We start from the raw sequence: 24,162 nt of genomic DNA, 5'->3' as shown, positions 1-24,162 counted from the left end.
GAGCAACTTGGAGATTTATGGTTGATGATTGATGATAGCAACATTTGGGCTAATTTTAAGTACATTTCCTTTGATTTGATCAAGTTTGTAAGAATTTTCTTTACTTTAATTCAATCTTTAGCTTTTGATTTCAATTGTTTGTTGATTATTCGAGTTATTGGTTGTTTGATTGAAATGATGATGATAAATTTGTTGATTAGTGTAGTTTTGATCTTGATTTTCTTGATGAATTGTGAGTAGTTTACTTGCTAGGGAGATGTGAAGCATGTATGAGTAATGGATCAATGCTAATTGGGGGGAATTGATTGAGTTAGCATTGTGATTAAATTGGTTGATTGATTATGTGCATGTGTGTGTTTAATTTAGGAGTGATAAATCTTATTACTCACACTAGATTGCATTGTGAGTTCACTTTGATACGGACATTGATTTGTGGCTCGCATTTGTCGATTGAATTGCTTAGTGAAGTTCCTAGTTAGAGTCTTTCGTAGTTGGCGCTAGTTAGACCTCTAAGAGAATAGCTTTTCATACTCTTTTGATTGCATCGTCGATTTTCCCTCGCAATACTTGACTTAATCAATCCCCAACCCGATTAGTTTGTGTCATTGCACGTATATGTGGATCCTAATCCCTAATGTTCGATATATTTGATTTACTTGATTGTTTAGTTGATTTTAGGTTACTAGATTTGATACATTTCCGTTAATTCTTCGAAATAGCTTAACCAAGACCGTAGCAAATAGCTCACATTCCTAGTGGTACGACCTTTGACTTGCCCCTATACTAGTTATTAGGGTTAGTTAAGTGATTTACAAATGTTGTTTGGCTTAGGGGTTAGTTCAACGACCTAGTCATGACCTCCTTGTCAAGAGACATCCTTTAAAGCATCTTCTGGGAACTTTAATTAGATCTTTCAAACAGGTCAGGCTGATGAGGTCGGACGAACTGCCCGTATCTACCAGTATCCGTTTGACCTTCAGGTTGGCCTCACTCACTGTTACCTCTGGGAAAGGCTCCACCTTAACCCCTTCGGCTTGCATTACTTTTCCTAAATTCCATGCATCCTACTTGATTCCCTTCATGGTAGGGCCGACCGCGGCAAAGCCGCCTGATATTATCTATAGGTTATATGATATCCTCTATTGGTTCTATGATATCATCTGTAAGCTGTATGGTATCATCATTGCCTAAATTATATCATTCATAGGATGGATGATATGTATCCTCTAATGACTGTATGATATCATTTGTAGGCTGGATGATATCCTCTATTAGTTTGTTCGATGATATCTTCTATTGGTTATATGATATCATCTATTGTATGTATGATAATCCTCTATTGATTCTATGATATTGTCTATTGGTTCCATGATATCATCGATCTACTGTGTATATATATGATATCATCTTGCCTATTGATGATATCATTTGTTTGTTTAATTATATCCTCTATTAGTTTCATGATATCATGTATAAGTTTGATGATAACCTCTATTTATTATATGATATCATATACAAAGTGGGATTGTTGTTTTAAGGCTTGACTCACCAAACTATTGATTGTATGATTTTTGTATTTATTATTTTACTTGTTGGCACACTATAGATTATGATAGGAATAACTCTAAGTTCAGCGAATTGATGAAAATAGTTTGCCTTAAGTTCAGTTTTATAAACCACTATTTCTTCTCCAAAATTTTGTATTCCCTTACAAACCCAATTACACCATTCGAGTCACTTTCTTAAAACTATGTGAAGTCAAATTGATGCACTTAAAAATTAAACCAGTGCTGAAAAAAAAAGCGTAAAATAATCTAATGAGTCATAATGTCTAATCAAATTAAACAAGTCCTTTAATCCTTCAAACTTTGGGATTCCAATCCCTTTTTGGACCATTACGCAATCCTAGCAATAAGTTTCATGTTGATTGGGCTAGCGAGTTGCACTATTTTTTGGCCTTTCGACAGTAGTTTTGATTATTGTCATTGAAATTGATCATTTTTATGCTTTCAAAGTGAAATTTCCCCACTTCGACTTTTCTGAACAAATGATCGTTCAAAAGCTCCTCCAAAGATTGCTGCAACAATTTTTGCTTTGTTTGTTGTTAAAATAAAATTCTAAAGCTTCATCCTAATGAAGATATTTTGTTCATTGTTAGTTTGTTACCATCTATTTAAACTCAACCCTAAACGGGTGCATAAACGTCCAAACAAGAAAATAAAAATGCGTAGCAACAAACTAATTGAAGTGTTGAACATAAAGTTGCTCAAGTTTGATAAAGGTATTTTACTAGAATCATTACCATTCATGATAGCAGATAAATGTAAGTTTCTGTAGTTGAAAAGGATCCATGCACATCATGCATGCATTAAAAACACTCTGTAAAGAAATGATCAATGACGAGCATTTGTGAAAATTTCTTAGTTAAGATTAAAAGCTACCACTGAATTTGTAATTTGTAAGATACCACTGAATTTGTTGTTCCTAATGCCACAAATAAAAAGCTAAAAACAATTAATAAATGTCAAAATCTTAATAACCTGGAATATGATGCTATTAAGATTTCCCACAAAAGGAGATCAAAACGAAATACGGCACCATAAATCTGAAAAGAATGCCCCAACCAATTCCGTCAAAATCAGCATGGTTTTTTCAGCCAGAAACAATTCACCATCAATTGAAATCATATTTAACTTGGCCAAGGTATAAGCCGCAAGCAGGAGCCATGGGACTTGCAGCAGTGACGGATCTTGCATTCAGGATACATTTCACTGACAATAATTTATCACATTAGTCTCAGAATTAACCCTTACAGGCTCATACACAAAGCGGAGATAAAAAATAAAAAGAGAGAGGAAAGAATTAAAACATAGAAACATACACAACACACGGGGAAACAAAAAGGAAAGATAAGAAAAAACTAACAGTTTACGATAAAGAAAGTTTAAGGAGAAAGAGTATCAAATATTAACTAAGTACAAAAAAACACACCATCAGCAACTGTTAATTGTCCTGTGCCAACACACTTGAGAACACCAACGAGCAACCTCACCTGAACATATTAGGCATATCCATCAACACGAATAATACGAAAAAAAATTTATTAAAGATTCATATCATAGGGTAGAAGCATAGGCCATTTTCTTATTTTACTATGTTCAATCCAAGAATATAATATAATATAAAAATGTTTACTGAGGTTAAGGATAACACATTCATTAATTTATTTTACTGAGAAAATTTTGTCTGATCTTCACATAACTCTTACTAAAAATAACCCATCAATACTATTTCGTATCTATCCTCCCCCTCTAGCTGCTGGGTTCATTCATTCCTATGAAGTTTTAATTTTAATCCTTGCTTATATATAATCTAAATATGACTTTCATTTAGCATTACTATTACCAGTCTTCACAGAACCACAGGTAAGGGATAAAGGATAACAGCACAACATAATGCTATTCATTCCCTGGCTTTAACCTTTGATATTTGCATTGCCAATGGTCATATATACACAGGACTTTACGAAAAGAAATTCATAAATGTTTATCAATGTCGTCATAGCTTTCATGTTAGGCATAAAGCTATATTATTGGTGCAGCTGCCAGAATGCTTTTGTTGTATTCATAAATGTATATTAAGGGAAATTAAAGAGAATGCACCCATCAAATCCCCCCCTCGCAAAATGACTAAAAGGTTCTGAAAAATTAAGAAAAGCCAACCTGATGATATAGAAAGGAGCGTGAACGTGCTTTAACTACCAAGCAACGGTGTCCTCTCCTAATTCCAAACTGTTGACAAGATTCAGTGAGCTTTTCTCCACTATTGTTTGGGGAATCCTGAACACTGAAATTACACTGCTCCCTCTCAGCAAAGGATGGAAAATATGGAACGGACACAGATTCGGTGACATGAAGCTCATCTAATGTTCTAACAGGAGACTTAGCCTGTGATATTGAAGAAAAACAGCATTAATAAAACAAGTCATATAGTTAAAACTGAAAACACGATATAGAAGAAATTCCATTCAATTATTTTTTTAGTGCCAAAAACAGATGATACAAGTTTTGTGCAACAAAATATATCCCTTTTATAGTAAATTTACAAGCAAACCCTTACTTCACACTAATCAACACATTAAATCATACTTCCTCCGTTTTCTTTTGGATGCAACACACACTTTTTCACGGTATTTAAGAAATGTGGGGTTCACATAATATAATACACTTTAAAATTGGATGAGTGCTTGTTAGAAATGTAATTTAGTGGGCCATGTGATTTAAATAAGGGAAATAGTATAGTTTTTCCCTAAAGTAACTTTCCTTTTATAGTGTGTTGCAAGTATTGTGACATTTCCTTTTCAGGAAAATGTTGCAAGTAAAAGAAAACGGAGGAAGTATATTATTAACTTATTAACCCAACTTAATCGTCCCTCAAAAAAACTATAACCCACTCTCCTCCCTCACACTACATCCACCCCTCACACCAACATTTTCTCTCTCCTCTCTCTCAAGCCACCCTCACCACGACTTTTCTCTCCTCTCACAACCACCACCACCACCATATTTTCTCTCCCCTCCCTCACCATCACCGCCACTGGTCATTGTCTCTTCATCAGGTCGGATCACCGACACTTCCTCCTCCCCCATTAAAGTCTTCACCACCGCCCCTCCTCTTCAGGTCGGGTCACCGCCGGCTTCCTCTCTCTTCTTTTTTTGTTTCCACAACACAATTAAAACTTCGGGTTGAGGTTTTATGGATCAAATTTGGCAATGAAAACTCTAGACGAAATTTGACCAAATAAACCCCTAATTGACGATGAAAAGGTAATACTTTCCAATTTAAATCTTTTTTCTATAGAGTTGTTAGTGGTGGCTTGGAGAGAGGGGGTGAGTGGTGGCTAATTTCGGGGAGCAGGAGGGTGAGTGTTGGTGGTTTCGGCCGGGGAGATGGATGGTAAGTGATGGTGGTTTCCAGGAAAGGAGGAAAGGAAGAGTGGTTGGTGGTGATTTTGGATAAAAAGGGAGGATGGTTGGTTGTTTTTTCAGGGAGAGGGAGGGTGGTAGTGGTGGTTGACTAGGTAGATGGTGGTGGCGATAAAGGGTGGGTGTTTGAATGGGGTGGATGTTGCAATGTATAAAAAAGCACAAGGCATACTGAAGCGAGAGGGGTTCTGCAGCGCTTAGGTGGGTGTTTGAATGGGGTGGGTGTTTGAATGGGGTGGATGTTGCAATGTATAAAAAAGCACAAGGCATACTGAAGTGAGAGGGGTTCTGCAGCGCTTAGGTGCGCTTCTTTGAAGTGAGGCGCAATATATGGGCAGAAAAAAATGGACAAAGTTTGCTTCAAGTGTCGCTTGTGCGCTTATGGTTGGCATGATTAGTGAGTAGTTCCCCCCATTAAGGGGATGGTTGTGGTGTAGTTGGATCTTGAACATATTTTAGGGTTTGGAGTTGATTTGATTGTGATTAAAGCCTTTATTTGCTTGATGTTCTTCATCTACTTGCCAGTGATGCTAGTTGATGCGATAGTTGAACTAGCTAGTTCATTTGTATCGATTGATATTTGATTGCACCTTCCAATATATGGTTCTAATGTGACAACATAGAGGCTATGTTAAGAAGCCAATTGGCCCCCACAGGTAGCTACACTGGATCTTTCATTGATATTCAAGCATATTTAGTTCATAATTAATTCAATTTCCATGCCTTTGTTTATGCTTGAGTGAATACTATGCCTAAACCATTTTCCTTAGGGTTTTATTTCTTGTTTTAGTTTCTTTAGACTTTAGTTTACTTTTCCTCTATTCTGAACTAGCTTAGTTGTTGATAACATTTGGTAGTGCTTAACTGTTTCCCTGTGGTTCGACCCCTATACTTACCTTATACTCGTATTAGCTTTGTTTAGGTTGTATAAATTGTATTTGACCTAGGGATAGAGATTGATGACGCGTTTATTCCCTTATCAGGATACCATGAGAAACAAGATAGCAGAGGACAAAGCAATCCAAAAGAGAAGAGTTTCCTAACAATGCTTTGGAGCATTGGGCAAAGAAGTTCCTTTGAAGGAACCGAAGCTTTGGAGAACAAGTTCCAAAATTTCAGTAGAGAAGTGAAGTTCCCTAAAGAAGTGTCGAGAGAAACACGAAGATTAATATATTTTTATATTTTAGGATTTATGTAAGTATGAGAATTATGTTTATTTTCTAAGTAGTTGTGTGGAATAAGCCTAAAAGATATTTTTATGTGTAGCTTATTTTTAGGAAAATAGTTGGTTTTAATTCTTATAATTTTGAAAACAAAGAAAGGATTTTATTTTCTTTTTATTCAAGAAATCTAGTGCAAAAATTAAATATGTTTTATATTGACCTAATCTTGCGGACTACTCTCCATGACTTAGTCCATGTCATGGTCTTGCACAATAAGGGAGATCATGTCCTTATTTTTCGGACATGACTTTCTTAGTGCCTTAGTGGGTATAGAGTAGTGGCGTAAAGTTTAAGATGCACAAAGCGTTTATCCTAAGCTAAGTAAGCCTGTAAATAGCAAGTTATTTCAGTTGGAAAAACTCACCGTTAAGTATAATTTTATCTTTTATTTTCTTAAACTGAGTTAAGAGTCCTATTCCACACTAGCAAATTATGGTGTTCTTATGTTCTTATACTAAAGTTAATCTTTTCGAGTTGTACTTTGGGAATTGAGGAATTTAAGTGCACTTTGTTTTAGCTTTGAGTGATGCTAGGAGAAGAAAAGAGAGAAAGAGAAAGAAGAGAAGAAAAGAGCTACAGGTTGAGTGACTTGTTGCTTGGGGCTTTGAGTTCCTTGAGAAACTTGAAGTAAGAGTCTTTAGTTTGTAATAGGCCATTGCTCTATTCTTGTAAAGAGTCTTCCTAAAATCCCTTGTGGTCGTGGTTTTTCTCCTTGTTTAGGGTCAAGAAGTTTTCCACATAAAATCTCTCTTGCACTTTTGAGTTCCTTGAGCTTACTTGTTTTAATTTCCACAAAAAGTTTGACAAATCTGTCATATTACGATTCAACCCCCCCTCCCCCCCCCCCCCCCTCTATAAGTATTCATTAGAATAACATATATGGTATCCTAGTACAATCTGTACTATTCTGCCTTTCCAGTCAATGAAACATGCTGTAGAATTTTTGTTTCGGGAAATATTATCTAAATACTGGTCAACAAATAACAAGTTTGACAAAAGCAATATGATCTAGCTTTTTGACGGAAGGGTTCCTGAAGCTGGTTATTGATAATATATTTTATGTAATTCATACAGAAAAGATCAACTCCAGTTCCTTGCTTCTACACTATAACTTATTAGAAGGAAAAAAAAAAAAAAAAAAAAAAAAAAAAAAAAGAGAGAGAAAAAAAAGAAACACTGTGTTAACAGAATAACGCTCAGTTCACTAACATGCTTGGGGTGGAGTGTGTACAATCTACATTGGCCTCAAAGTATAAACAATGAAGCTAAATTGTAATAGATGACAGTCAGAAAAAAGCAACTACATGAAGCAAACCAAGACATTATTCAGGTTCAGTTTAGCATCCATTCTAGCAAAAGTTAACCAAGTCAAACCTATGTCCATAATGTTGATAAGTTTGTACATTACTTAGAAGATTTGGGCACTCCCAGAAAAACATTACATGGAATTATCAGAAAAATTCCCGATCTGTTAACTAATGAGAATGAGAACCATGAAATTAGTGATTAATCAAGGTTGTAATTGATCTGTGGGGGCATAAATAGATAATTTTTTAACAGATGAGTATTGCCCTATAACCCAATGCATGACTTTGAACTATCAAGTGTCAAGAAGGGAGAATGAACCTGACAACCAGCAGCCCTGAATGAACTGAAATCATGGTGTCCAACAAGAACCTTGCATGCTTCCTATGGAAAAAAAAAAGATATCACAATTAAAGCACCCTAAAACATTAGTAGTATTAATAAAAAAAGACAACCACTTCAAAGTTCAAACCGACCTGCATAGTTTGAAGGTTTAGTTCCTCAGGAACATGCCATGCCCGATCTCTCTCAAATGTTGACAGTGATTCTGGACCTGATAGCAAGCGATAATAATACCTACATCAAAAATTAGAAAAACTCAGATTTACATTTCCACACAGAACATTACAACTCTTCATATAATGAAAGCCAATTATGTTAAATTCCATGACAGCTCTAGATCTTCTTCAATATTTATCTGCTTGCTGGAAAAGCCCTGGAAGAATGCTAAACAGGAACCTAAAGGAACCTTTACTATAGAAGCACAGTTTATAGCATGTTTGAAGAATCTAATCATGTATTATTGTTGCAGAAGGTTGTCACTGTGAATTGTAGGTGGTACTGAAAGACCTCTACAAAAATTAAGCAACAACATACATACAGTGCTACCGTTTGATAACAACAAGAGCAAATCAAAGTTAAACATATTGAAATTTAATTCCATGTTAAAGAAAAGAGTTTATAGAGAAGAAAAGGTGTCTATGGAACATATGAGAACAAACTCTATGGTTGTGGATTCTATGAAAAAGAGATTAACACCCAAGGTCTTTTATGAGCTTATTGCTGATATAGGTGTAATGTTCAGGTTACTGGAAACTTGGTGTTTAGATAGCTCATGCCATAGACAGTTAGACACGATTAATGTCTATAGATAATACTTTTCTCAATTAAAAAAGTTTTGAGTTTATGGTTCACTCTAGTCTATTTTGCTATGATCTCCCAAAACAGAAAAGTTGGACTAGTTGGAAATTGGCAAGTTAAGATCACTTTAAATGAAATAATCTATTTCACTCAAATTGAGTAAAAGGATAGGCATGGAGTAAACAAATACCTACGTGCGCTCTTGAGCCCTATATCTGGCATGAAAATCAGAGGGAACACTACGTACATCAATAACCATTATGTCACCTTCTTTCTGCCACACATTAGAATGTAATCAGTACTATTGAACGAGCATAAAAGCAAGAGGCAAGAAGAAAATATGTTGAATATAAATAAATGATAGTAGGTGGCTAACATAATGGCTCGCTAAAAAAAAAATTAAAAGTGATCAATTGAATATTTGTTAGACTATTCCTCTTCGCATCATAGTGTATATCAGTTAAGGTGACAAAATCAGTGACACTCATCAGGATTCAAAATACACAACATCTAAGCAACTTATAACCTTTCTCGGACTCTCTCTGCCTCTGAATTAACCAATTGAAATGAAATATTAACAATCAAAAAACATGGACTACCAACAAATAAAAGGAAAAAAAAAAAAAGTATTTTCAGGGTGAAGTGAGAGCACTAATACACGCTTTCAACACAATCACTAGGAAACATAATCCCTTTTTTATATATTATACGAGTAAATTAAATGTTGGCTATTTGTATTTTAGATTGCCAAATCAACATAATAAAACTATTCGGATCCATTATATTCAAGTATACTTAATTTTGTGTTTAAGAGTAGACAAATTAACAATATCAATTAGATACAAATGGTAAAAAACTATCTTATTCGTGTAGATTATAGAAAGTACAAAGGGTGAAGGGATTCAACATAATTATTAGGATACATCATTCCTAATTTATAAGAATGTCAATAGACCTTTATGAGACTCAATAAATAGTCAATTGACCATTCTTCTCACTGAACAATTGACAAATATATATATGAGAAATCCTCCTTATGTGAGAAATCTTTCATATGTGAGAACACTTTCATGTTCTAAATTTTACTAGTTTGTTCTAAATTTTAAATCAGATGTTCTAAATTTTAAATCAGATGTTCTAAATTTTAAAGTATGTGTTCTAAATCTTAAATGAGTTGAATTAAATGTTTTAAATCATTACTCACATGTTCTAAATCTTAAGTTATATGTTCTAAATTTTAACTTATATGTTTTAAATTTTAAATATGTTAGGGGGGCAAATAGTCCTAGGAAGCAAATAGGCAAATAGTTCTAAGATTTTTTTAATCACATGTTCTAAAGTATTGCTCGTATGTTCCAAACTTTTACTCACATGTTCTAAATGTTACTCATATATTCTAATTTAAAATTTAGTGTTCTTAATCTGTATTCAAATGTTCTAAATTTTAAATCAGATATTCTAAATTTTATTAAAATTTTCTAATTTTTAAATCAGGTTTTTTATACTTTTAATCACACGTTGTAAATCCAAAATCAAATGTTCTAAATTATTACTTGCGTAGATGTTCTAAATTATTACTCAAATGTTACTCACATGTTTTAAATTTAAAATTTGGTGTTCTTAATTTTTATTCACATGTTCTAAATCTTAACTTAGATGATCTAAATTTTACTGTATTAACATTTTTTAAATTTTAGGTTTTTTTAATTTTTAATCACAAGTTGTAAATCCAAAATCAAATGTTCTAAATTATTACTTGCGTAGATATACTAAAATATTACTCACGTGTTCAAAATTTTAAATCATGTGTTCTGAAGTTTAAATCATGTGTTCTAAATATATATATGTGTATATATACATATATGTGTGTATATGTGTAGATACACATATGTATGTGTATATATATATGTATACATATATATACACATACATATATACATATACATAGATTATATATGTATATATATGTGTGTGTGTGTGTGTGTGTGTGTGTGTGTATGCGATTAGGAGGGAAAACGGAGCTCAACCCTCCCCTCCCCCTTCCTCCTCTTTCCCTCTCCTTCCTTACTCTTTTATGATTTTATCTAGTCATCCAAACAAAGTGAAAAGGATTAGCATCAAAAAAAAAAAAAAAAACAAAGTGAAAAGGATAAGATACAGAATTCAACTTCCCTCCTTTCAAAAAGTGGTTCTTGATAACAAAGCAAACCAATTCCAAAATAAAAATTTATGTATAATGGACAATTTTTGGTCTCATATGATCTCTTGTCCGATCAAATGTTCGTTAAAAGCCTTGGATTCTGTTAGGCAATATGAAATATATTACCTTGTATTATCTATTCACTGTTATCTATGAAAAAAAAAAAAAAAAATTATTCTGTTAGAAAGAGTTTTATTTGTGTGAAATAAAAATGTCATGAAAAGAAATTTATATTTTATTATGAATGTCTTAAACTTTATATAGTATCAGGAATTATTGTCTTGATTGAAATAATTGAAATCAAGTTGAAACATCCAGGGCCTAAAGTGTAAGTTGCCTTCTTATACTTATTGGCGTTGTTTCAGTATCATAATTCACACAATGTCAACAAGAGCCTGCAGACATTTGTCAGCTAGAGGAATAGTTTATTTATTTAAACATCTCAGTCAAAAGCTGTCTAAAGATGAAGGGCAAGAGGGTTATCATGTGTTGACCACAAGACACGAACACTCCTTTGTACAGTAAAAAACAATGGTAATAATAAATATATATACTTCGTATAAATTTAATGTACAAACCACAAATTTCATAGAATAAAAGTCTGAACAGCATTAAGTTACCTGTAAAAAATGGTTCACAGCTCTTCTAACAACAGAAGGTTCGTGCGGTTGCAACTATATAAAGAAACAACAAAGAATTTGCATATCAATCAGAAAAGGATTTATAATAAATTTGAAACACAATTAACTGTTTACAACAATAGGTCAAGAGAAAGAGATGAATGGGAGGGGAAGGGAAGAGAATGCCTCATGCCAAAAAGGGAAAAAAAAAAAAAAAAAAAAGACAACAGATGCACAAAACCAAACAAAACAGGTAAGAACCTATTGGAATTCAAGTCCTTTCTAGATCATGGCTGGGTATCAAGTGGTACAAGAGAGTTGATGTCAAGCAGACGTATTATCTCACGAAGTACTGACACATGAAAACACATTTATGAGTTCACGGTGTATTACAGCCTACAAAGGAATTGGTATGCTACATTGATTCAAACTGGAAATGGGTACATTTCCAGTTTGAGGAGGGATGTTGGAGATTACATATTGGATTATAAAGTAGTTTGTTACTCATTTTCCTTAGCTAATGTACTAAGTAGTATAAGTATCATAAATAGTAATATGTCATGGTACCTTGTATCTTATCATTTCATTCTACAGAATAATACTCTCATTTTTCTCTCTTCCTCCAAACTCAAACTCAACTTCAATGGCTGCCTTCTCTCTCTTCTCTTTTCTTTCTCCTTAAACTCTCAAATTAATAGAACCTTATCCATGCTGTTGAATATAATAAATGCCAAACCTTAAACTATATGATTCCTTTGACCATCTTATACCAGCTGTTCAAGGAATTATTAAATACTTACAACCTACCAAACAGGGGTCAACATCCTATTTCGCTACAGATTTGATAATTTACCCAATCACCCAATGTATAACAAAACTAATTAAAAAAACATGGGGATTCTGAACTACTTCATCCGAGGTCTAAAAAAAAAAACAAAAACAGCCCCAACATCTGAAATCTTTAGTAAAGCAAACCTTTAACATTTACCAATTGAACCTTAGTCCATAGACATGATAACTTAATCATCTTCTCAAGACCATTCCAGACAGCAACTTTAAGGCCTTTTTCCTAGTTCTGACATGGATTCTATGTTCGCAACTGGATCAGGTCATGTTGACACAACTCATACGAGGACGAGCATCATAGAATTAAGGAAATACTCCTCTTAGTCTAATATTTTATGTAAGTAAGTATCATTATGTGTATTTTGCCGACTTTTGATTTTAGTAAAATTTTACAGAGTATTCATTATTTGATTCATCTAGTATTTTATTTTGCCAATTTTATATTTGAATTTGATAAAAATAATATTCATGAAAATAATACATATGTTAATGTAAAAAATTTCATCTAAACGAGATAGATTATAAACCATTCTCCATCATATGTTAATGTAGATAAATAAGTCCTACGCTGCTTCAAAATAAAAAATAATAAGTCCTATGAAATAAAAAAACAAAAGATCCACTAATTTTAACATTAAAGTTTTATATAAAAAAAAATGATAAATAAAAGCTTATAATCGCTCATATTATAGTGTAGCCTCTAAGTACAAATTAATCCCCTGAGAACAGCTTATTTTCAGTTAAGAAATCATCAAGTTGATGATAAAATCCATGGACGTTCGAGTGGACATTATGCGCTTGTTACACAACAACCCCTTTGAGGAAGAGCCAAGCAAGGAGGACAACAGGTAGGAGAAATGGAGATTTGGGCTCTAGAAGGATTTGGTGTTGCTCATATTTTACAAGAGATGCTTAGTTATAAATCGGATCATATTAAAGCTTGCCGGGAAGTACTTGGTACTACGATCATTGGGGGAACAATACCTAACCCCGAAGATGCTCCAGAATCTTTTCGACTACACCCATTTTAAGCTGGAGACTCGCTAAACCCAACATATCTTTGTCGTCGGTTTAATCAACAAAATAAAATTCTCTTTTCGTCCCATAATGTGATTACAAAATTTTAAATCAGGTTACTAAGCTTGGAGAGTAGAATTAGGGTGAGGTGAACTGAACTAATTAGAGCCGAAGTGAACTAATTGACTGAAGTGAACTGAACTGAATATTTTATGAGAGAAGGAAATTAAATTAAAAACTGAACTGAACCGAACTTATTGGAGTTGGAATTTTGTGGCCCAAGCACTTATTTGTTCAGGAGAAACTGATCCAATTCGGAGTTGTTGATATCGATCATAGAAAAAAAGTTCGAATTTATTCCGATTAAGCTTCCGTCCTATTAATCTGGAAATTCCTCTCAGATACAAGGAAATGATTCAGAGCCAAAGATTGTTAATATTGATTTTTTTAATCAACTACATATTTTTTTTATATATTATAACTATCATATTACTTGTGTGACTATACATACAAATATGTTAATCAACTTTGCTGCATAGTGTGTCAAATAAACTTCATATAAATAAAAAATGTACATCAAAAAACATATTACTAAACATACGACAATCGACTTGATGAGTGTAGGAGCTAGGAGTCATTTGACCTGGAGCCCTTGGAGAAGTGGCGGTTATTGTTTGGAGTTAGGTTCCTTAGGTTTTCCTTTCATCCGATTCTAGATTAGATACCTTATGATTTATGTAATTTTTGATAAAAAAAAATAAATAAATAAAATATCTACAAGTCTATAGGTTGAATCCGAGTCGGGTTTTGGGTCTAAATTTTTCAGACCCAAATCACCTATAGCACTTAAATTCAAACTTTTGTACTTTACCCAGATCCAATTAAGACCCATACCCTAAAACATGGGTTGGGTCTAGGTCGAGTCCTATACCCATTGCCACCCCTAGGTAATATATGATGAAATATCTGCATGGGTACGATTAGCTTGAGTCATTTTTATTTAAAAGTAAAATAAGTTAAGGCCATAAACCTTTTAATATCTCTAAATTTAAATTTCAACAATACATTAAAATTATGATATGCAATATCATGATACACATTTAGACCTGGTTATTATTGGGCGGGTCGGGATCGGTGCGGGTCGGGTCAAAGAGGGTCACATTTTATAGGGTCAATATTGGGTTGGGCGAATGCAGGTCGCGGGTCAATATTGGGCGGGCCTACAAAATATCAATTAAAATAAACATTGGACAAAGCCATTTTTAAGTATATATAAATACAAATTTATCTATGTAATATTTTTTTTCATTTGAAGAAAAATTTATCTATGTAATTATTTTTACACTATCTATTTTCTTTATCAATTATATTATAATAACATTTTGACCCTATATTGATCCTACCCAATAAGGACCCTATCCATTAAAGATTGTGTCCATTAAAAAACCCTTTAAACTTGAACGTGACACTATTATCATTGAGCATTTGAGCTACCCTACCCAATAACCACCTCTATATACATTATTGTAAATGAATAATCAAATAAAGTAAAAATATATAATTATTATACATTAAGCTAACTTTAGTTTCGATCTTGTTAAATTTAATACTCCCTTTCATAATATTTGTCCCATATAGAATCAATCAAATAAAATAAGAAAACAAATATATTTGGAATCTAACATTAAAGTACAACATACTTCATAATTAGTTTACCTTATTTAATTTTTTTGATTTTTTATTAGGAAAGCACAAGTCATAATTGCATAATTTAAGGTGAAAATTTCCTTACTTAGAGTCATGTCATCAATCCACAATCAATTCATTCCAAAAAAAATCAAGTTATAAATAAAATATACTTGTGCTCAATATGGGTAGATCTTTTTGAAATGCCCAAAATAGTATATGGGACTAACATTATGAAATGGAGAGAGTATTTGAACTATCAAAAGCGTGCAATAGCACGGGTACTCTACTAGTTGAACCTTAGTCCATAGACATGATAACTTAATCATCTTCTCAAGACCATTCCAGGCCTTTTTTTCCTAGTTCGGACATGGATTTGATTTTCGCAACTGGATCAGGTCATGTTGACAGAACTCATACGAGGACGAGCATAGAATTAAGGAAATACTCCTCTTAGTCCCCAAAATACCTCTTTCTATTTCCATTGGGAACATAAATTTAGGAGAGAATTATGTCTTTGTTGAAAAAAAAAGTGAATCAATATAAAGATTGTTTGCAAACAGATTGTAGCCACCCACACAGGACCTTAAGGAACAAAAATCTCAGAATAATTAGCTATGGCATGTGGTTGTGAAGATCCTCTGCAAGTAGCTTTAGAAGATTGCTTGCGATGCAATAGCTAACTAATAGGTATAACAGAAACTGATTACTCATACAAGATTTTTCTGTTAAGCTCACTCTGACACCAAAAGAAGCAATATGACATAGGTATAAAATATTAAGTACAACCAAAGGCAACAGTAATCTAGCAATATCAGGAAGCAGTCAACAACTATACTTATATATTAAAAAAAGTTCCTAAAACAGAATATGTTCCACGTAGTTCGACATGCAGCAATATGCGCCACATGTCATTATAAACATGACATATCACTATCACATGTATTAGGTTTGCATCTAAAAAATGCTTATGACAAGACTTGAACTCAAGACTAATAAATCTTAAGTTAAGAGTCTTACCATCTTAGCCATTTATTAATTGTGTTTTTTTATCCAACAAAATTATAGTTAACTTAGATGAGTTAATTTGTGTCTTATTATACTATTTGTTTCCATTATGTAATTATTGAGTTTGACAACTAAAAAATGTATATAGCAAAACTTAAACTCGAAACCAACAAGTTTTACTATCTAAACAATCAAATTTGATTACAAATTAAACAAGTACAAACTAGTAACGAGGCATCGTCCGGCCCACACACTAGTCATTTCCTAAAATTTATAAATTCAATTTAACTACTAAATGTCATTATAGAATAATTAATTTCAAAGTCATACTCTTCCCCATCCACATGCCTTAGAACTTCCCATTCTTAATTTACATCTACATATTTAAAGAGATTTGCATAAAAAAGAAACCAGCATTGATGTATGCAGAAATCACATTGACATATAGCCTCCTTTGTCCCAAAATGATTTGGGATCGGCTAAAATGAATCATCATAAGGATCTAACCACAAAAAAAGGAGCAACGAAAGGAAAGAAACAAAAGTGAATGAAAAAAAGAGAAAGAAATATAGCGAGAAAAAATGAAGGCCGTGTAAAATTAAAACCCAAAAATTAATCATAAAAATAAATCTTGAGAAAGTTTAATGAACAAGTAGTAAGGGTGGATAAATTATACTCCCTCCATTTCTTTTTACTCGCAACAAATACTATAAATGGAAGTCACACATTACTTGCAACAAACTAATTTATTTCCTTTTGTGGTAAGTTTTTAATGGTAAAATGACAACATTGCCCTTACTTTTTTTTTAACTTCTTTCAATTTTTCCTAAACTATACTTTACTTAACTCCTAATCTAATTTACTCGATCTAATCTAATCTAACCATTCCCACCAAAAATTACCCACCCCCATCTGATTTCATTATAAATCATCCAACTCCTCAACTACCCCAATTAGAAATCATACAACTACTCAACTACCCCAATCTTCATTCAATTGGCCTCGACAATGGTACACAGGCTCTCTTCTTTTGGAGATTTCTCTAGATGAACTTCATAAACCCTAGATCTACTCCATTTTTCTCCTTTCTCTCTCATCTTCGTTTAATGTTCTCTTTTTTCCATCTTCTCTGTGAATCCCTAACTTCAATTTCCATTTAATTTCTGGAAAAATGAGTCCTAAAAAAACAGAGAAAAAGTCCCTTGATCGTCCTAAGAAAGATGGTGAGTCCAGTTTCACTCGTTACAGGGCTCTACGAGGAACTGGAATCATGAAACCAGTTTGTCGTTGCTTTGCGTCGTTTTCCAGGTACTCCAGTGGAAAAATTGGGGCTAAATTGGTGGAGCATATCTCCAACGACGACGAGAAGGAGGTTATTATAGCAGATCCGGTGCAGACGCAGACTGTGCATGTTCCGGTGTCAGTGGTTGCACCTGTGTGTGGCTCCTACTGATGGAGAAGTGGTGGAGAGGTGGTTGATGCTGATGATGGCTTGATGGGGAGCCCTAAACTTGATGACCGAAGAAGGAGACGCTTGTGAAGGGTTCAAGTAGTGGTGGGTCTTCTCGGGGAAAGAAGCGGGCTAGATCTGTGTGGAAGGAGGACTACAGCGACTGGGATCCTTGCTACATGGCCTATTCGAGGGACAAATACCCTTATGACTTCTCCCCCTCTAATCTTGCAGCTTAACTATTACTAAACCCCATGTGCATTGTTTTTGCTTAGATCATAGTCCCTTTTAATGATTTTGAGTTTGATTATGTTGGCTAAAGTTGTTGGTGTTGGTTGTTCTGATTATGTTAGCTAAAGTTGTTGTTGTTAGTTGTTCTGATTATGTTGGTTAAAGTTGTTGGTTGTTCCGATAAATGAGTTATGCTTGTTAGATCTGAGTCCCTTTTAATGACCTTGACCATGTTGGCTAAAGTTATTAGTGTTGGTTGTTCTGATTTGTTGGTTAGTTGTTAGATTATGGTTATGCTGTTTGTTGTTTTGATTATGGTTGATATCTGTTTTTACTTTAATCTATCCCTTTTTAAAAGGGACCACTCTTTTTCCCACCCTTTTTAACTCTCCTAATCACATGCCCCTCCCTTTAATCTATCCCCTTAAAAACTTTTGCCTAGGAGTCCGTTCTTCCCCTCTTTGTTGCGAGTAAAACGAAACGAAGGGAGTAAAAGAGATAAAAATCAAGCAAATAAAAACACATTAAAAATTTGAGAAAACTTTACATAGATAAATATATAGAGCATATGTAAGAAATAAATTAACAAGTCATTATTACCACTTCACCTGGCTTCCTCTTACTAGTGCGTTCAACATCTACATGACAAACATTTGACAACGCATGAACTCCAGCATCCTGCATAACGGGAACATAATTATAAATTTCCCTTCTACTTTCGCTTATTCCTTAAGTTCCTTATGTGGACGCATAAAATCTACAATACTATCCACCAAATTATCCGTCTTCACAAAATATGATAATTATCATAAGCACAGATAAACAAATAACTATCAGCAAGATGTTATATTACATAATTAGCTGCTGTACCCTCCTGATATCTTTGCAGGACCATAAACTGCAAAATGTGAATGCACACTGAATATTCAATAATTAACATAAAAATCCATGGTGAGAAAGAGTTTTCGCATAGCACTTGATAAAAATAGTCTTTGTGCTTATAGGCCTTGTATGATATCTTCCCTAACTTATAGGCCTTCACTCTGGATTGTTTCAACTACAGCTAAAAAGGAGGGCTTGAAGTTCCCACTTTATTAGGTCGACTAAATTAGCCTTGACTCGGAAAAAAAAAAAAAACAAAAAACAAAAAAACAAAAAACAAAAAAAAAAAAAAAAAAAAAAAACCTTATACAAAAGTAATAATCGTAACTTAAGGAGAAATTGTTATAACTATTCTATACTTATATATTAAATAGCATTCCTAATAGTGTGTGTCACGTGTCATTCGTTCCAAGCACTATAAACATGCCACATCACCTGTACAAGTATAACATGTAATAGATGTAATAAGTTAATAACCAATCAAAAAGGCTAATACAAAGGCTTGAACGTAAGACCAACAAGTGTTACATTACAAGTATACCATCTTAGCTATTCATTACTATGATTTCATACCAAACAAAAGTATAGTTGACTCGGATATGATGAGAGTCTAACTGTACTATTTTGTTTCCTTTATGTAATGATCATAGCAATGTACCACCTTTAATTTTGGAAAATTGTTTTTTTTTTTTTTTAATTTATTTATTTTTTTATTCGATGAAATATAGTTAGTAATAATTTTATGTTTCGGTTAAATTATCAATAGTTGTTGAATATCTTTATATCATAACATACTTTTGAACATGGTTCTCCTAATACAAACAACCGAAAAATAATACTCCCTCCGTCCCATGTTATAATCACTGTTTGTGTTTTTTCACGTTATTTAAGAAATAGGAGGAGAAAGTGGATGAAATACATTAATAAAAGTGAAAAATACAATTATAGACAAAACGGGGTATAAATGAGCCGATATGTTCGTAAACTACTCGCAAACAAGCTCGGTCAAAGTTTGGTCAAAACTCGTTTGTTAAGCTAACAAACAAGCTTGAACAAAATATTTAACTCCTCAAATAGATGAAACAAGCTCGAACAACATCATGTTCGACTCGGTAATGTTCATGAACATCTCGTTTAAGTCAATTTATAAGATTTTTCACGCTCAATCAAAATTCGAAAAATTTATATATCTTTTATTTATACGTATTAGTAAAAAAATAAAAAAAGTAATTATTTCATCATGTAAAACCATGAAAACTCTATATTATCTTTTTCTATAGAAAAATTATAAACATCTTATATAAAATTAAATGAATGTGTTAAAATTTGAAAGAAACTATTTTTTTAATGATAAATTATGGCTCGTTTATTTAATCAAGCCCGATTTAGACCCGTTCAATACCGAACTTAAACTCAAAATGCAAACGAGTACGTTCGTGAACAAAGCTCGAACAAGCCAAATTCATAACGAGCCCGCTCGAACAAGACTTTTAAAAGCTCGTTCAAGCTCGAGATAGTTCGAACATGAATAGTTCTGATTAAGCTAAGCTCGAACAAACTAAAACTCTGCTAGACTCTAAATGTACTATTTTGTTTTCTTTATGTAATGATTATAGCAATGTAGCACCTTTAACTTTGGAACAATGTATTAAAAACCTCAAGGCGCAATAAGGCGATAAGGGTTTTGTAGCGCCTAGGTGCGCTTAAAACAGTTTAAAAAATTGGCAGAAAATTGCTTCAAAAGCGCCTCCTGTGCGCCTCATGTGCGCTTCGCGCGCTTTTTGGTGCGCTTCACGCGCCTCAGGTGCGCCTAATTGAAAACGCCTCCCTAGGCCAAAAAAAGCTCTTACCCCCTATCGCCTTGCGCCTCTTTTTCAAACACTGTTTTAGAAAATTGTATTTTTATTTTATTTGATGAAATATAGTTAGTAATAATTTTATGTTTGGGTTAAATTTTCAATAGTTGTTGAATATCTTTATATCATAACATACTTTTGAACATGGTTATCCTAATACAAACAGCCGAAAAATAATACTCCCTCTATCCCATATTATAGTTCCTGTTTGTGTTTTTTTCATGTCAATTAAGAAATAGGAGGAGAAAGCAGATGAATTACATTAATAACAAGTACAATATATTAACCCAAGGCGTTGCCAAGGCCACACACTAATTAAATTAGAGAGAGGGTTAAGGAGGAATCAACCTACAAATGGACTTTTATTATTCAGGCAACATATGTAAGACCCTGCAACAAAATCAAAAGAGACCACCTACACTTATTACCTATGCCATTACAAGATTGTGGACTACAATGTAAAAGTGAAATGTAGCTAGTGAGAAGGAAATTCAAGGGGAGGGAAAAAAAAAGTGTAATCTGGTATCTTGGGAAAGATGTAGTCTCTCAAAGCTACTACCTTGAATAGTGTTTTGCTAAATCTAAACTTAAAGTTCCAATCTTTCTTTGCATTCCTGTCATTTTTGCTGCGAGGTCAGAATGTATTGCAATTCAAGTCATCAGGGAGATGCTCTTACAGAAAGGAGAATATGGAGGCGGAATTTGTTGCTATGGAGAGAGATGCACTGTGATGGTTCCAACAATAGCACCGCCGGTGACCCATGAAAGATTGGGCTGATCTAAAAGGTGCATTCTTTGTCAATTCAGACCAAAAAACTCTGGCACTCTTCATGAACAGTGGCTAGCCGCCACCCAAGTTTCGAAGAGTATAGCCAGAAGTTTATTTTGCTTACAGCACCACTAGATGATGTGCCGGAATGTAATATGATGGCGCACTAGCGCAGTTTATTAAAGGATTGAAAGAGGAGATAAAGGCACAGATCCAAATTCTTAAACCATTTAACCTGGAGCAATCCAAGGATTTAGCTAGTAGGGTTGAGGAAAGAATGGGATTGGACTGTAGAATGGAGCAACCAAAGCAGTCAAATCTAACTTGACTATGGGCCATTCTAAATCCTTCAGGCAGGCTGCCAAGCTGCCAGTTTACACTTGGGGAGCTCAATCCAACCCAAGTTCTGGAAAGTTGGGAACTGAGTTCCCAACAAATCCCAAGCCTCGATAAACCACAATTCCAAAGTTTCTACACTTTCTACTCAGAAGAGAGGAGAAACAAAGAGACTAGCATAGCATGTGCTACAGGAAAAAAGGACATAGGGCTATGCTAACGGTGTCACTGAGAAATAGGTAATTAGACATGTATGTAATAAGAAGTTGAGTGTGCTTCTTGGCTGCGCTATCGTGGCTGAGAAACCCAAAATCTGGGAAAATGGCTACTTCATATGAGCAAATTCCTCTTGCAATACCTCGCCCCATATACCTCAACTAAACATACACCTTTCAAGGTTGTGCACAGGAGGGACCAACTGAAACTAATTAAACTGAGAAAGGGCATACTCCAGTTTATACTTTAGAGGAGTGGTTGCAGGGAGTGATTACATACTAGATGAGCTCCACATCACCCCTAAGATAGCATAGTTTCTCTCTTTTGTCTGACTTAAAAGGCACATAACTCCAACGTATCTAGCCAGTTGATTTTGAAAGAGCCATTTTTAGGCTTAAACAGCAACACCAGACTGACCGACACAAATTTAAGCTTATAGCCATCTGTAGATTTATTTGATGTTGCTGATCACCCCAGAATGATCAAATCATGATTGAATCAAATATTGTGTTAATCAACTCGTCAAACACGCAGCAAGATGAGGTAAACACTATAATTACAGCTGAAGTTTGGTACATGCATTTCAGCTCACTCTTCACTTCATTGAGCTAGGCAGTTAAGCTAAAAAGCGTGTCTCATATAATTTGTCACATTTCACATTATAGGAGAAGAAGGCGATAAAACATTAACATACCGTTCGACTAGAGCCAAAGATTGAAACTGGTTGTCCCACAAATTTCTGAAAAGCAGTCTGCACAAACCACAAAAAAAAAAATTAAAAAAAAAATAAAATAAAATAATAATAATAAAACAAATCAAAACAAAACAAAAAAACAAAAAAGTTTCATCAACCAAACAGCAAATTAAGAAAATTGTGAATACAAAGCTTGAATTCACAAAAAAGCAAACCATCAACCACTTAAGAATCATTGCAACTACGTTGTTGCCTCGATAGAAAATATAAGATAAATATATTCGGCCCTTTTGGTAGCCGGTACTAAATTGAGGTAATGGAGTTAAATTTTAAGTGTAATTTAGTATGACAAACAGCTTATAATCTGCTATTCAAAAAAAAAAAAAAAAAAAAAAAAAAAAAAAAAAAAAAACAGCCTATAATCTCCATAAGAACACGATCTCAAATTATCATCCCCAAAGCATGTGTATTGTTCATGTTTTTCCATTATCACTTGGAAGGTGGTTTTAGGTGGGAATGAAATTTTATGATATAAAATAGACAATTTTGATGTCATCTTGAATGCTCATGGGAATGGATATTGATTTTCTTTTAAAATTTATGTACAAATTCATTTTCATTAGTATTGTTTATGACCGGTTACCAAATTATAATACAAAAAAGCAAAAATCCCATATTAAAAAAATTAAGAAAATTCCCAACATAAACCTTGAATTCGCAAATAAGATATATTTACATCAACCATTTATTAAAAAATACAACCATTGTGTTACATAAAATTTAATAAGATTATAGATTAGCCACAAATTCAAATTCACAGATTAGCGAAAATATCATCAACCAATTATGACTATACCCTATTGGCAATGACTTTGTTGCCTCATTAACAAATACGAATTATATGATTAATCCCATACACAAAGTAACTAATAGTTCCTTTGTTATCGAATACTTGCAACACACCTTTTTTTTTAGCACGCGGTTTGAGGAAAAGATTAGAAAAGTTAAACAAACGTATTAAATTATATCGTAAAATTTTAACTATTAACAACTGAATACTTTTTTCTTATCAGTAGAAAAATTATTTCAATTAATTTGTCCTTTAACCTCGTCTAATATCAACCAAAGTTATGCGTACAAATCAAATGAAAATGGAGGAAGTATCAAATTCAAGTTCACATAATAGCTACCTTTGATGCCTCATTAGCAAATTCATAAAGGCCAGATGCTTAACCTCACATTCGAATTCTCAATACAGCAGATTTCCATCAATTATTATAACTTCACAAAAATAAAAAAAAATTAAAAAAAAAAAAGTGAAATGAGGAAGGAGAGAAAGACACCTGAAGAACACCGACAGCAGTTCTCTGATCGAGTTGTTGCTGGGAGCCGGAAAAGTGGGTGCCAATGTATTCAAAAGCAACAAGATACCGCTGTAATCCAGGTTTAGGTGGCTTCATGCCTTCAACTTGTTGTTGTTCTTCTTGGATCCTAGGGACTTTGGGCGGCCGTTGAGGTTGGTCGCCGTTATCCGACGATGTTGATTCTCCCTGGATAGCACCACACTCGACAGAGCTCATCGTTCTGCTGCCTATAGCCTTTGGAAAGTGGAAACGCTCACTCACACTAGTATCGTTCAAGGGTTTTGCCGTACTTAAATTTTCATGTTTAGTATCAGAAAAACAAAAACACAAAAAA

General features: G+C 33.7%; 2 protein-coding genes across 2 annotated transcripts in view; both read right to left on the bottom strand.

Annotated features, from left to right (window-relative positions):
* Window positions 1-2,320: 2,320 nt before the first annotated feature.
* Window positions 2,321-24,096, bottom strand: LOC145601909 (uncharacterized). The gene is made up of 10 exons (XM_081657995.1): window positions 23,808-24,096; window positions 22,465-22,521; window positions 18,312-18,389; window positions 11,474-11,527; window positions 8,848-8,927; window positions 7,990-8,089; window positions 7,835-7,897; window positions 3,723-3,947; window positions 2,992-3,052; window positions 2,321-2,771 (listed from the first exon to the last, which is right to left on the bottom strand). Exons 1-10 carry the CDS (start codon window positions 24,042-24,044, stop codon window positions 2,674-2,676), a joined length of 1,053 nt encoding a protein of 350 aa, XP_081514121.1. The 5' UTR covers window positions 24,045-24,096; the 3' UTR covers window positions 2,321-2,673.
* LOC145600559 (uncharacterized) overlaps window positions 24,091-24,162 on the bottom strand; it is a 35,474-nt gene continuing 35,402 nt past the window's right edge. The window contains exon 8 of the mRNA XM_081656443.1: window positions 24,091-24,117. Within this exon, the coding sequence (XP_081512569.1) occupies window positions 24,091-24,117 (27 nt within the window). The remainder of the gene's footprint in view (window positions 24,118-24,162) is intronic.

The sequence above is a fragment of the Chenopodium album genome, chromosome 21 (genome assembly GCF_948465745.1).
Source record: "Chenopodium album chromosome 21, dcCheAlbu1.1, whole genome shotgun sequence".
Taxonomy (NCBI): domain Eukaryota; kingdom Viridiplantae; phylum Streptophyta; class Magnoliopsida; order Caryophyllales; family Amaranthaceae; genus Chenopodium; species Chenopodium album.
The sequence above is the reverse complement of the archived record's forward strand: the minus strand, read 5'-3'. Positions and strand labels throughout refer to the sequence as shown.

What these genes read in the sequence shown, in the direction of transcription:
- LOC145601909 (XM_081657995.1), bottom strand. Translation starts at nt 24,044, where the DNA reads ATGAGCTCTGTCGAGTGTGGTGCTATCCAGGGAGAATCAACATCGTCG. An exon ending in TCTTTGGCTCTAGTCGAACG is followed by an intron (nt 18,390 to 22,464) that starts GTATGTTAATGT and finishes CCCGTTATGCAG; the next exon opens with GATGCTGGAGTTCATGCGTT. An exon ending in TCAGGGCTGCTGGTTGTCAG is followed by an intron (nt 3,948 to 7,834) that starts GTTCATTCTCCC and finishes TCAATATCACAG; the next exon opens with GCTAAGTCTCCTGTTAGAAC.